Below are 13,631 nucleotides of genomic sequence, written 5' to 3'. Positions count from 1 at the left end.
GTGCTGCCGAAAACGGCCTTTTTTACTTCTCTCTCTCTCTCTCTTTTTCTCATTCATTCTGGTTTCCAAGGTGATCGTATGCGTGTAAACAAACAGAATCACCTGACGTTTAGAGAGCATCGCCAAGAATGGTAAAGCAATATTTTCTTTAATTGGTGAAGTTGCAATTGTAACTTATCTCTTATGAGTACGTTACAGAACTCCTACGATCCTGAGAAGTTGATCTTTATTGCTCTGTGCGAAGCTGATGGTGGTTTGGAGAGGAGAATCTTCCTCCACTTCTATTCCCATGACAACTCTGTGGAAATGGTGAGGATTTGAGGTTTTCGCGTGATTTTAAAAGGTCTTCTAATCATGATAAATTCTCTTCAGATCGATGAAAAGACGAGGAAGCCTTTCTTGAGACGAACAAGAGTGGATCAATTGTCCAATAGAGACTTCTACGTTGGCTCAAGGCTGTTCATATTCGGCAGGAACATCAACATAATTGACTATGGAGATTCCAAAACCAGGAAAGAACTCAGTCCCCGAATGGAGAGGACGTTCCTTCTGCTCAAATCAAAATCTCTTCACAAGTTGGGTGAGATTTGGTGTGCTCTCCTTAAACAAGACTTCCAAGTTGTCAACTGTAGAATGATTAAGCTGAAGCCTGAAGACACTGTGAAGATTTATGGTGAGGAGACAGACTCAACTAGACTTTCCCAATTGTTCAGCAGCACAATTGAGGGTGTTTCTGTGGCACTGGAGATTGTCTCCAAAAGTGCTGTGGACAGGATGAGGAGATTTTGCGAAGAGAACTTTCCTGATTTGCCAATTTACTCATCAGTCAGCTCTTCCAACGCTTCTAGGGATATTGAGTATTTCTTCCGGACGCAGAACTTCTCACCAACAGCTAATTTCTCAGGCTCCACACTGGCTGTTGTGAAACCCCATGCAGTTCGGAGCGGCAAGACCGGAGAGATCATAAAGGAAATTCTTGGTAATGACTTGAGAATTACCGCCTTAAAGATGGTGCACATGGGCAGGAAGAATTGCGAGGACTTCCTGCAAGTCTATCGCGGTGTGGCTCCGGAATACAATCAAATGATCTTAGAATTGGCCAGTGGACCTTGTGTGGCCATGGAGATCTCTTCAGATGACGCTCACGGAGTCTTCCGGCGTCTCTGCGGCCCTTTTGATCCGGAAGTCGCTCAGAAGTTACGCCCTCAAACGCTAAGAGCTCGCTTTGGCAATGACCGGGCGCTAAATGCTGTCCACTGCACGGATTTACCTGAAGACTGTGCCTCAGAAGTGGCGTTCTTTTTCAACAATTGATCAATAACAGATTCTATGAAATCATTGTCATGGCCAAAGATAGTTTTCCAATAAATAATTTCACTGTAATTGCAGAAGATTTCCAACAAGTTGCGTGTGTTGAGCATTTTCTCAAATTATCCTTGTACTCAATAAAACACAGTGACAGAATTGAAGTGTGCGCATTAATAGATTAACCTCTCGCGGTCAATGTTATTACAATTAATTCAATTGATTCACCAACCATTTCAATTCCACCTCCCACTCTTGAGGACTCACTGTTTACTTTACACTATACTGAATAATTTTTTGTCCATCCCTTTTGTCACGCTCTTTCGATGCAGAACAAGAAGCAAATTGAGCTTTTTCACATAGGCGCACTTTTTCACTCTTCCTGGCCCCCAGATTCCGGTATAAAATCCCACCTGGCGCTCAGACCGCCTTCACTTCGTCCGTGGACGAGTGAAACGTGCGCTGGTCAGTTCGCGCGAGACTTTGAGCTCAATCCTTGCTCCACTTTCATCACTCCTTTCGCGATGCTCAAGCGCGACGGTTTTGTGCTTGTTGTCTTCCTGATTTCGTCGAGTCGCAGCCAGGATGACACCTTCAGCTTTCCCAGTGACGATTCAGGACAGAATCTGAATCTAAATAGAAACAGTAATGATTTAGGAGCAATGAATTTCGAGGAGAGGCAAGGTGAGAATAATTGGTGCATTCTGTAAAAACCACGTGAAAAGAACTGTGTCAAATAGTCAAAAAGTGTGTGGACTTATTGGAGTGTTTTTTAGTGGCCAATAAAATTATTTTTGCAGTGCTTTCTAAAAATAAAACTGGAAATAAAGCAATAGAAGAGGCAAAATCTTCGAAAAAAACTGCTGATTTACATGAAAGAAATAAATCAAATAATAATTAGATCATTATATGATGTAATTTGGCCAACAAGAAACTTCCCAAATAAGTAAGCTGTGACGTAAATCCCAGCTTTTAAAGTTTGTTAGTGAAGCTTTCAGATAATTGCAAAAAATTAATTTTGAATGATGCTTGTTAAATTTTTATACATAATTTTAAAATCGTTTCAACCATTTCGAGTGTTTCATGTCAAATATGTGGATATATTTCAGCTCCCTTTCCCACAATTGGTCCTACTTTTCCACCGGGAGGACAACTTCCGCCTGGAGGCCAGTTTCCGCCTGGAGGTCAGCTTCCGCCTGGAGGACAGTTGCCACCTGGCGGAGTTCCACCAGGCGGTCAAATTCCTACTATTGGTCCCACTCTTCGTCCTATTGGTCCAATTCCACCTGGCGGCCAGCCTCTGCCTGGAGGACAACCTACGTTCCCAACTCTGCCCAATTTCCCGCAAACCCCCTTCCCCACGCTCCCTCAAACCCAGTTCCCGAACAATCCTTTCCCGCCAACGGGAGCGAGGACATGCACTTGCGTGCCGCTCGGCCAATGTCGTTCTACTGGCAACGTGGATGGCTCTGGAATAATCGACATAAGAATCGTCACGAACACCGGAGGCGGAGGAGGCGGTGTCCTGCCCAATGGGGGCTCAGATATCGTGACCAACATCGTTTCGCCCACAAGCTGTGCTCCTGGACTTCAGCTATGTTGCGATGCTGGGCCCTATCAGTGTGGAATTAGATATCCTCCAGTGGCTGGAAGTCCTCCTGCGGGACCTGGCCAAGCTCCCTATGGCGCTTATCCGTGGCAAGCGGTGCTCTTATCACCAGGAAATGTGTATGCTGGATCAGGCGTGTTAATCAACGAACGCCATATCCTCACAGTCGCTCATAAAGTCGTCAGTTTCTCGTGAGTAGAAATGATTAATAGCTTCCCAGTTCCAAGGGGAGGAATTAAGGTGGTCTAATTACCTTTACGACATCAATTAGGCGGATACTTTATCACTTTCTTCACCTTGTTTACCGACAGAGTGTCAAATGACATAATTTTAGATGGAAATTGACACTAATTAAATTGTCTGAAAAATAGCATGGAGTTCTTCGGAAATTCCTCCGAATGAATTTGCATTTCACTTCTGAGAAAGTACAACAAAATTCAACAATTTAATTGGTGATGGATTTGAGTGATAAACATGATTTGTTACTCTGACGCAGACACTGTTGTTTGCTAGACAAGAAAACATGGAATGCAAGTCGAATGGAATATCTTAGCACGAATCCGCTGGCCTTCACCCACAGATCTCCATTTCTTGGCGATGCAATGCATTTATTTTCTCTCTTTGTTTTATATTTTTTCCAGAAATCCAGGTTTGATTGAAGTGAGGCTTGGCGAATGGGACGCCGCTTCGACGAGAGAACCTTTCCCTGTGCAGGAATACAGAGTGGCTCAAGTGATCGTCCATCCGGGATTCTCGCCCAGTAATTTGAGGAATGATGTGGCCATTCTGAGACTAACCGCACCGGTTAATATGGGAATTTCGCCGGCTGTGACAACAGGATGTTTAACGAGGACGTCTTTCGATGGAATGCGATGCTGGGTGTCTGGATGGGGACGAAGTGACTTCATAGGAGGAACTTATCAAGCAATCCAAAAGCAGGTGAGAATTAGTGGAACATTGTGTTAGCCTGTTTGCCTTATGTCTTTATACTAATGAAAAGATAAAGCATGACTTTCATGCTGCTTGTGGTGTTTATCCGCTATTTTCATTTATTTTTCCCTTGAATCTGTTGTCCTTATTGCTAATCTGCCGATGCTAAACACTCTGCACATCTGTACATCTTATAAGCACACTATTTATCTTAACATCTATCTAATGTTTTAATACCATTTCATAATATTGATTTAAAAATCGTCCGGCTAGATAGATAGAAGTGAGAACTGTTTTGCCTAAAGGCCATTTAGATGGAAAAATTTTGATTTTTCAATTATAAATCTCCTATGAATGTCTATTATTAAATCTCACCTCTATTCTAACTCGTCTTGAACTATTTTGTTAAACGTGTAGCAGCATCGAATCAATGTGTAACTGACGATAGCATATTGAATTGTGCAGCGATTTATCAATCAACGCACTTCTGAATGAATGAATGAATGAGTCTATTTGCATTTTAGGTGGATGTGCCTGTTGTGCCGAATGCCCAGTGTCAGGCTCAATTGCGCGCCACACGTCTGGGGCCCACCTTCGTTCTGGACCCCACGAGCTTCACGTGTGCCGGAGGAGAGCCTGGCAAGGACGCCTGCACAGGAGACGGAGGCTCTCCGCTGATGTGCGAAAGAGGTGGAAGATGGTTCATCGCTGGATTGGTGGCTTGGGGCATCGGCTGTGCAACTGGAGGAGTGCCGGGAGTATATGTGGACGTGATGAACTACATCCCTTGGATTCAATCCGTCGCGAGATGAGGATCGGGCGTTGTGTAACAAGATTTATTGTAAATGTAAACAGAGATCTTTCAATTCTTGTCAAATCGTCTAACCACATTCTCATCGTAGTCCTCAATGTCATCTCCAGCGTCCACTTCAGCCTCAAGATTTCCTCCTGTCTGTGGCCGGAAACTATCATCTTCGGGTTTCATGACTTTTACGCCTTTGTCGCCCATACGGAGGCAATCGAAGGATCGGGTAAAGAGTTCAAATCCTTGAAAATATCCACCCATTTCCATACACACATGCATATTTCTGCCCACGAAGTAGATGTCATAGAAATTGGCACAAACTTCGATGAATCCGATTCTGGGTGGATTTATGCAGATTGGCGGTGGATTCTTTCCAGAGATGCGGTTCTTGTACAATGTCATGTCGTTCATTTTCATCTCAAAGTGAAAGGCAAAGTCTTCAGGAATGTAGCGCAGGTTCATGCAGCCTTTCGTTTGGAGAGTCTGCATTAGCATTCCTGTGCAACAGGCGCAAAGGCCACCCTTGCACTTGCACGGCCTCCTTTTGTCGGAGGCATCCTCACGATCATGAGGGAAAGCGATCTGCTTAGTGTCAGGATTTCTGTCGGTCGTAGCATTTGGAGGCAGAGTCACAACGATGTAATCATCAGTGGCTTAAAAAGAATGTTTAATAAATTCAACGGTCTTTTAATCTCCAAAGTGATACTAACAATTGAAGACATCGGGAAAGAAATCTTCGTCACTTATAGGTGCTGTAGTGGGAATTTCGGTCGTTTCCTGAGCCTCTAATTGACTACTCAGGAGGCATAGAATCACCAAAACACTAAACATTTCTCTTGCACTTCCGGAAGCGACTGCACAGCGTGATCGATGATCTTGAACTGGCCCATGATCTTCACCTTCTTCACTCTTTCTCTCAAAATGTGCCAATGGTTAGCGCTTCGCTTTGCGCCACGCGATCCATGGATCCGGCTCTGCATAATGTTGATCAATGAATATTATACTGACGATCGAGAAAGCAACACGCCAACATCGCGCGCAACTGCAATTTCCCGCGAGATCCCCCGCATGTTTTGGGCAAAGCATAAAGGAAAAAGAGAAGAACTGTGCTGGGAAAACGTAAACACCGCATGTTTTATAATTGCAAATCTACCCAGACGGAGGTTACTCAATTTAATTGCCTCTCGCGATGTTGTTATTCTTGCATATACTTAACATGGAGATTTTCACCAACACTTATAGTATTAAATACAGAAGAAAGTGTCTCTGAGTGTTTGTCAACTCACCTACTTTTGCAGCCTCTGTCTAGAGAGTGAGTCTGTTACTTTCTCCGTAGCCAGATGAAGACTCTCGCATCTGCTATCTTGCGAGCGATGATAAAAAGAAGTGTGACAGAGGCTAGGGAAATATAGGTCATGATCTTAATTCATGGAATATTTTATGCAGTGTTGTTATTATACGCACTTCCCCAGAGAAAACATAAACACTTCCTCGTGACTAGATGGTCAAAAAACTCAACTTTGAGCCACGTTTGGCGCTATTTTGGCGGTGAAAATGCCACTGATAAGCCGCCTTATTTTCCTATGACTCTGACGAGAGATTCATTACGTCAGTTTAGTCAAGCTGACTGAAGAACAACTCATCGCCATACAAGAAAATCATCAACAACTAAAAAAGAACCAGTTTTAGTATCCCTGGGATTTGTTGCAACTTCTGATAACACATTTCATTTCTCACTTCTATGAAGCTAAAAGTGTCGCAACAAAACTATTGTGCATTTCAGTGATCATCGTAATGGCAATAATTTTATTGTTTGTCTGTAAATTGCGATAGTCTCATTGGTTGTGTTTCCTCTTGCTATAAAGATCCAGCGACTCTTAAACTATAATATGTTGTGAGTAAAGGTACTTATCAATGTTCTTTCCTTTAAGAGAATGCAAGGAACAACGAAGAATACACAAAGTCTGCTCATTAAGAATGACTCAAGGCAATTCATCTCAATTATGTTAATCTCTGAAGAATGACTGTTCTTATCTTGTAGCTCTGGATTCAACCCAGAAAATCACCCCAATCAGCTTCTTCGCCGCGGGTTTTTCTCTATACTGACACTTGACCGCATTTTTTGCATCTCATCAATACATTTCACTTATAATTACTTAATTGATAAATGCTGTGTATGTAGCAATTTAGTCATCGGCAAGGTTGTAAGATTCACCTTTTGACCCTGCCGCGTTCCCATTAAACCGCGCAGAGAAAGATATTCAAATGGTGTATTTTTGGGAAAATTTTGGGCGATATTTTTAGACAGCATACAGAATGAATGCAATTCTGTTATCAACAAGAGTGGGAGTCATTCAACAGATTCTGGTGCATTTGCGCACGCGATTTGGGAGGGAGTTGAATAGTCAATTGCGCCCAGAGATTCATTGATGCAATTTCAACATCAAATCTGGACCTTGTTCGATGCTGGGAATGCGATCGCGGCATCAGTTGAGATGAAATTGTGGAAGCAGAAAGATAAACTGCTCGTGACTGCCCTGTATCTCCAAAATAAGTGTAAGAGTCGAGAATCAACACTGATAATAACACTAATTGTGTGCACCCGACAAGTCATTTGGGAGGAGAAATCATTGAGATAAGAGGATCATGAGACGCGCGCGACTCGATTAAGTGACTCAAAACTCGTGTAGGGGAGTGTGTGTTATCAGGGGAGTTTGGTGCGCGCATCTTATCACCCTCTCATAATGGCCCGAGATGAAATGTCCCAGCTTCTCAGTATTCAGCAGTGCCTCAGACAAGGAAGTGTGTGGATTTTCTCTGTCAGACAAACAACGTGAATCTATAGAAGCGATTCCTAAAAAGAAATTGAGGAGAAATGCTTTTCAGCATCCTCTGTGTTATATATTGTGTATTTATTTTAAAGTCTGATCCTTAAGGTTCAAAGGCAGCTCTGGAAGCTCAAAATGAAGCCTCTGAAGCTCTTCATCCACTCCGATCAAGAGTGTGAGTAAGGAAAATCTGCGAAAATAACTCGGAGAATCCAATTAAACAGTGATTTAAGTGGAAACTGAAAAAATGGGTCAGAAGATATCTAAACATGTTTACGTGTGAGGCTTAAGTTAAATCTGGAATGCAAACTTGGTTTTAATAACTGATAAAATCACTACTATCTAACTGAACTGTGGCAAAATCTGAAGAAAGGAGAAATTAGGACAAGAATATTATTTCAACAGGACCGAATAGTGTTTGATACTTTTTGCATCTCATAATTAAATTTGGGAGTTTTATTATGTATTAGACGAAAAGACCGTAAGCTTGGTAATGTTTGTGCAGAAATTGTTTGTAATCTTCTAAAAAGAACGCTTCACAAATGTCTCATTTCTCCCTGTGTAGAAAGGATCATCTTATCAATGATTTGTTCCTTATTTGCATAAGCTTTGGAATGCTCAGACTTCCAGTCTTGAAAGAAAGCTTAATTATGCCTTTAAACTCGCGTGAATAAATATTTGGCCGGATCAACAACACACTGAACAATGAGGCTGAACCGTGACGTGTGTTTTTCCGACGTCCCCACAGACGCGCACTCAGAATCTCGAGTCTTCTCTCGCCAACAACCTTCGACATTGGCCCAGATTTGCACACGCACTTTTCCCACGACTATATTGCAGTCTCATTAATGTGATTGTCTTGCAGCTCTTCCGATTCTGCAGGCCAAGGAGAAGGACACGCCTTCCTATGGCACCAGCAACAGGAAAGACTTACCAGAGAAATGCGACCAGGCGAGGCAGCTCAAATACCCAACGGCAGTGTATCTTGTTTTAGGATCAAAATTCTTCGAGTCTTTCGCTGCAAATGGTGAGTTAAGGCACTGTGGAATAATTCAAAATATGTAGAATATTACACCGATACATTTTCTGCGGCCGCAAAATTAATTCACGCTGAATTGTACAAATTTTTTCAACTATTATTCCTTTTCTATTTTCACGCGGGATAACTATATTTAAAAATGTAAATCACAATTCTAAATTTAGAAAAAGAAAAATTCATATCGATTTGCAATAGCAAACATTGGATTCCGCGCCGGAAAAACTCATCGCGGCGGCGGCTTGTTGCCCTGCTCGAGCAGATGTGACTCTTTTTGGTCAAGGCTTTGCTCGTGATCTTGTTGACGGTCTTGATTTATTTCATGCAAAAAATCTGCAAATGTAATAAAAGACTGTTGATAAGAGACCTGCAGAAAAAATCTAGATTACGACATTGATGGGAATATCTTTCACTTGCCATTGACTTTGTTTTTTTTATAGGAGTCAGAAGTATCTTGGCGCTTTATCTCAGGGATTCAATGAATCTCTCCGAGAGCCTTTCGACGACTGTCCTTCACATCTTCAATTTCTTTAGCCAATTCTGCCCCATATTCGGCGCCATTCTGGCTGATAGTTACTTCGGGAATGCCAAGTGAGCCTTATATCATGAGAATTTGTATCAATATTTAATTCTGTGCGAACTATTTCACTGGTATTTTCTCCATCTTTCACAGGACCATCTTCTATTTCCTGATATTCTACGCCTTCGGCTTCGTGGGCATCATCTTCGCCACGCTGCCATTCATCAAAGTTTCATTGGAGTATGTGTCCATGTGATGGAAATTTCCTCAGATTTCCTGAAAAATTCACAAGCTGTCCTTTCTTCCAGGATCATATCTTTCATTTCTCTCTTCCTGATTTCCGTTGGCAATGGCAATATTCGAGCATGCATCACGAGCTTGGCGGCCATTCAGTTTAAGCTTCCTGAACAGAAGTCATCGCTGCAGAAGTACTTCTCTCACTACTACTTCGTCTACACGATGGGCATCCTCCTCAGCAAGATCATAACTCCGTCCATCAGAGGACTTAGTGGAAACTGCTACGCTATGGTTTTTGGCTTCCTGGCCGTTCTTTTCCTTGGATGTTGGAGTAAGTAACGTATATGTGTGTCCTAAATCCTCTGATCCTCTTTCTCTTCTCTCTCTTCTAGTCACCTTCCTGATAGGAATGTTCTTCTATAAGAAAGAGGAGGTAAATCGACAGAACATCCTTGTTCAGGTTGTGGGATGCATATGGTATGCGCTGTGGAAGTACATTAAGAAGGAGAATGTTAATGCTAATTGGCTAGACAGCTCTATTGGTCGCTACTCTGAGGAATTCGTCAGGGATGTTCGGGCTTTTCTCAGAGTCCTGCGACTGTATCTTCCTCTGCCCATCTATTGGGCTTTGCTGGCACAGCAAGATTCCAGTTGGACGTTTCAGGCAACCAAACTAGACACCACGCTCTTCGGCTGGCGCCTGGAACCTGACCAGGTTAAAGCTATGGGACCCCTGCTCCTCCTCCTGATGATCCCCTTCTGGCAGAACATCGTAGTGCCCTTGATACGCCGCACAACAGGATGTCAGATCTCTCCTCTATTCAGTGTGGCTCTGGGTGGAGTCGCAGCTGCACTGTCCTTCATCTGCTCAGGAATCCTAGAGGTGCAAATCAACAAATCCGCCCCTTTGAGCATCTCCTTCGCATGGCAAATCCCTCAATTCTTCCTCCTAATGATGGGCGAAGTGCTCCTCTCCATTCCTGGCTTACAGTTCAGCTTCACCCAAGCACCGGCAACCATGAAGTCTGTCCTCACGGCGTCGTGGTTCGTCAACAATGCCATCGGCAATCTCATCGTGGTTCTTATCACTGAACTCAAGCTGACGTCCAGCCAGAGCTGTGAGTACTTCCTCTACTCCTTCCTCATGATCTGCGGTATCACGTGCTTCACATTCATGGCCGGAAATTACGACACACCGGCTCAAGTGTCTCCGGACCCGCCGCCGGAGAAGTACATCATCCTCACGGCGGATAAGGATAAGACCGCCTCAGTGTGATTCTCCACCCAGTGTATACTCTAGTTTAGTTCCAATAAATCACGTATTTATTTAGGCTACCCCATTAGTTTCTGGACCTGCCTAAGCGCTGGATGAAGCATCCTTTGAAGGAGTGTAGCCGCACATCGATTTCGCCCTCTTCGAGTTCATTGAAGCGATAAACGTCTTGATAGCAAGAAGGAGAGATGCACTCCCGCACACACTTTGTCCTCAAAATTCCAGGCTTCAGGACATTGCAGCGGTTTGTTTGGTCACAAGCAGATTCAAACTCTCGGAAGGAAAGCTCCTGGCAAGAAGATTTCTATTGTTATATGGATTCATTGAATGCACGCTGAACTCACATTCTTGCTGGTCTCTTTGTAATCAAATTCAGGGAATGTGAAAGTCTCTCCGAAAACTTGTTGAGAAATTGCCAGGAAAATACAGATGGAAAACGTCGTCAACATTTTCAGCACACTGACATTATCCATTGATTATCCAGGAAGGAAAAATATGAGTGGATAAATTTCCGGAATTATGAGAAATATTTCTCAGTGTATTGAAAAACTGGAAAAGCGTATTAGTAACTTTTTGTTTAAAATTCCCACTTATGACGAATTTTAATTACGTTTAACTTGACTGTGTTATATTGTGTTCTTGCCTTTCAATCACTTTGCATTTTCGATTTGTCTGAAACTAAAAAGGAACATAAATGATTTTCATTCTTGATTATTGTTCTCAGATGAATACATATACTTATTGTTATGTAGCTCAATTTTTTCTTATCTTTTCCTTCAGAATTTAATATGAAAATTATAAATTTCATATAAATTTGATATCTAAGTCTGGATAAATGTGTGCTGCACTCTGTGTCTCAGTGGAAAACTGATTTTCTCCTTCGTAATCGCATTGAAAGGCGCATGAGCACATTTTATAGAGAAGAATTCCGCTGGGAAATCCGTTGTGAGCTTTTGACACTCGCCGGGATTTCCTCTAAGGACCGCGTAGGGAAGGAAATGCTCTCTTCAGACGTAATCTTCCTTTGGAAACTCATCACCGAGGCGGACAAAGACAATACGTGTGGTGTCACAGAGGGTGGCACTTGAAGTGTGAAAGAAATGCACAAGGAGTCATGCTTCGGCAAAAAGTGTGCCACTGAGATATACGAAATGGTGTTGGAATCCTTGAAAATTCAATTTATATCTGATTGTTATCATGCCCCACAGAGTGGAGGAATTAAGTGATGTGCGTGACCTTAAAATCGATTCAATCCTCAGGAGGTGGAAAGCTTTTCGAAATTGGATCACTTTTTCCATAACGTGCACCACACATTCTGCCGAGGTTTTCAGTTCTGGTGGGCACTTCCTCGGCTTGGAAAAGCCACTGGTTGGATTTTCCGTGGGTACGAAATATGATTTTTGTACACTCGCTCGCTGGGATGGGAAACAAATTGCCGAGGAACACGTTAGAGAAGAATAGTATTCGCATTAAATTGCACGCCATGAGAAATTGGCTTCTATAGTGTGGAATTTGCCGTGAAATTAATGGTTGGGAGTTTTGCTGAAATTATCCAATGGCATATGAAATGCAATTGGAGGTCGCGTGAATTAACATCTCTTCACCATGTGACAAATGATCCCACACGGCTCACTTCGTCAACTGTGAAATTTTCAAATTCAATGCAAATACAATTCGCCTAATGCGCCGTTTTACGATGTTTATTCAGCTTCGGAACGGAAGTGGTATTTGTTGTTCAATGTACTTCCGCATGCAGTAATTCCAGCCAAATTTCTCACTCATATTTTATATTGCTCAATCTGCCTTCTGGGGGGAAAAGGAAAATTGAGGAAACTAGCAATTTTGGGCCAACTAGCAATTTTCTTGCCATTAGAAACCACACACAAAGACTCGTCCATTGACTCTCACTCTTGCACCCCCATCAACACTCATCAAAGAGGCGTATCCTCAATTTCCCCGGCGAATTCTTGAATTCAGACAAGTTTCGTAAGAAAAAAAAACATCCACTGACAACAGTCACACAATTTTCACCAATTTCATCTAATTGAATTGTGAAGCCGAGCCAGGAATTTTTCCACTCTGTCAATAGAATTAAATTAATTGATACATGAGGATCACATGCTTTTCTTCTTCCGCCCTCATAAATAATTCGCGAGTAGAAGAATGCGAGTGAATAAATTATGGAATTTGCACGCGGAGGAGAGAAAAAGAAATGTCCTATTTTTGGTGGAAAGTAAAGCTCGAGGATGGCGCCCATTTATAATCCAATAGATTTTATTTCGTTTAAAATTCTGACATTGATTGCTTTGCTGCTTCGCATGTGTTTGCCTGCCGATTCGATTTCACACATGAGAAATATATACATATATAGAGAGTTTAGGGGTGAATATGAAAATAATGGCAAATAAAGTCAAAGTGAGAGAATTTGCACATGTACTTGGATTGCCAATTTAAAATTCTACGATTTTATTAAGGTGAAAGAAATAAAGATCTTGATTTTGATGTTATAATAGGAAAATTCTTATGATCTCAAAAGCTGAATAACTGTTTTAAATAAAGTGATTTTTCAATGGAAAGCAGAAGGTGTTGCTATTTCTCTTAAATTACTTTTCAAATTCTGAAGAGATATAAAATCCTGGCAGATAAAAGCTGTAAAGTTTTTCTCAAATTAATTAACAGGTCATAAAATAAATTTCATCTGCGATAACATTCAACAAAGTTGTAACTTTTCCATGAACTCCCCCCAATTTCTAATACATGGACACTCTGATGGCCCTTCCCTACCCATGAATATGCTGTATTCATCACAAATTATTGTTTTATCAGAGCACCACCACTTCCTGGCTTTCCCAGAAAGGTCAGACCACAAGATTAAAATAATTCTTGCGAAGGAGGGTGAATTCAGTCCCGCATGGCGATAGCAAAGAGCAAGATTTTCTGGTCACTCCAGTTGAATCGTCGGTTGACAGAGGGAAGAAATTGGTGGATTTCATCTCAATTGCCCACGAGATATTTAATTAGAATCCACGAGTCCTGATGCGTGGATACAACAAGTATATGGCGAGAACTTTGACCCTCCAGCCCGCGG

At 42.1% G+C, this 13,631-nt stretch overlaps 5 protein-coding genes across 8 annotated transcripts; 3 read left to right on the top strand and 2 right to left on the bottom strand.

Moving 5' to 3' along the window:
* Window positions 1-14: 14 nt before the first annotated feature.
* LOC132260291 (nucleoside diphosphate kinase 7) lies at window positions 15-1,925 on the top strand. 2 transcript variants are annotated; one of them, XM_059758314.1, is made up of 3 exons: window positions 15-131; window positions 199-309; window positions 373-1,925. In XM_059758314.1, exons 1-3 carry the CDS (start codon window positions 129-131, stop codon window positions 1,312-1,314), a joined length of 1,056 nt encoding a protein of 351 aa, XP_059614297.1. In that variant the 5' UTR covers window positions 15-128; the 3' UTR covers window positions 1,315-1,925. The 2 variants fall into 2 exon arrangements, with proteins under 2 accessions (XP_059614297.1, XP_059614296.1); XM_059758313.1 differs by having other exon boundaries at window positions 96-309.
* Window positions 1,830-4,693, top strand: LOC132259217 (phenoloxidase-activating factor 2). Its single transcript, XM_059756772.1, has 4 exons — window positions 1,830-1,989; window positions 2,415-3,098; window positions 3,564-3,853; window positions 4,369-4,693. The coding sequence occupies exons 1-4, from the start codon at window positions 1,830-1,832 to the stop codon at window positions 4,654-4,656; spliced, it is 1,422 nt and encodes a 473-aa protein (XP_059612755.1). The 3' UTR covers window positions 4,657-4,693.
* On the bottom strand, window positions 4,668-5,508 carry LOC132260292 (uncharacterized). Its single transcript, XM_059758315.1, has 2 exons — window positions 5,360-5,508; window positions 4,668-5,302 (listed from the first exon to the last, which is right to left on the bottom strand). Exons 1-2 carry the CDS (start codon window positions 5,478-5,480, stop codon window positions 4,707-4,709), a joined length of 717 nt encoding a protein of 238 aa, XP_059614298.1. The 5' UTR covers window positions 5,481-5,508; the 3' UTR covers window positions 4,668-4,706.
* A 937-nt stretch (window positions 5,509-6,445) lies between these two features.
* On the top strand, window positions 6,446-10,605 carry LOC132259590 (solute carrier family 15 member 2). 3 transcript variants are annotated; one of them, XM_059757290.1, is made up of 6 exons: window positions 6,446-6,553; window positions 8,343-8,504; window positions 8,954-9,104; window positions 9,187-9,273; window positions 9,342-9,601; window positions 9,663-10,605. In XM_059757290.1, exons 3-6 carry the CDS (start codon window positions 8,992-8,994, stop codon window positions 10,544-10,546), a joined length of 1,344 nt encoding a protein of 447 aa, XP_059613273.1. In that variant the 5' UTR covers window positions 6,446-6,553; window positions 8,343-8,504; window positions 8,954-8,991; the 3' UTR covers window positions 10,547-10,605. The 3 variants fall into 3 exon arrangements, with proteins under 3 accessions (XP_059613273.1, XP_059613271.1, XP_059613272.1); XM_059757288.1 differs by lacking the exon at window positions 6,446-6,553 and adding an exon at window positions 7,140-7,205; XM_059757289.1 differs by lacking the exon at window positions 6,446-6,553 and adding an exon at window positions 7,429-7,652.
* LOC132259592 (uncharacterized) lies at window positions 10,564-11,009 on the bottom strand. The gene is made up of 2 exons (XM_059757291.1): window positions 10,888-11,009; window positions 10,564-10,832 (listed from the first exon to the last, which is right to left on the bottom strand). The coding sequence occupies exons 1-2, from the start codon at window positions 10,990-10,992 to the stop codon at window positions 10,611-10,613; spliced, it is 327 nt and encodes a 108-aa protein (XP_059613274.1). The 5' UTR covers window positions 10,993-11,009; the 3' UTR covers window positions 10,564-10,610.
* Window positions 11,010-13,631: the final 2,622 nt, after the last annotated feature.

This window comes from Phlebotomus argentipes, unplaced genomic scaffold (genome assembly GCF_947086385.1).
Source record: "Phlebotomus argentipes unplaced genomic scaffold, Phlebotomus argentipes genome assembly scaffold_18, whole genome shotgun sequence".
NCBI classification, from domain to species: Eukaryota; Metazoa; Arthropoda; class Insecta; order Diptera; family Psychodidae; genus Phlebotomus; species Phlebotomus argentipes.
Note: the sequence above shows the minus strand (reverse complement) of the source record. Positions and strands in the feature narration are given on the sequence as shown.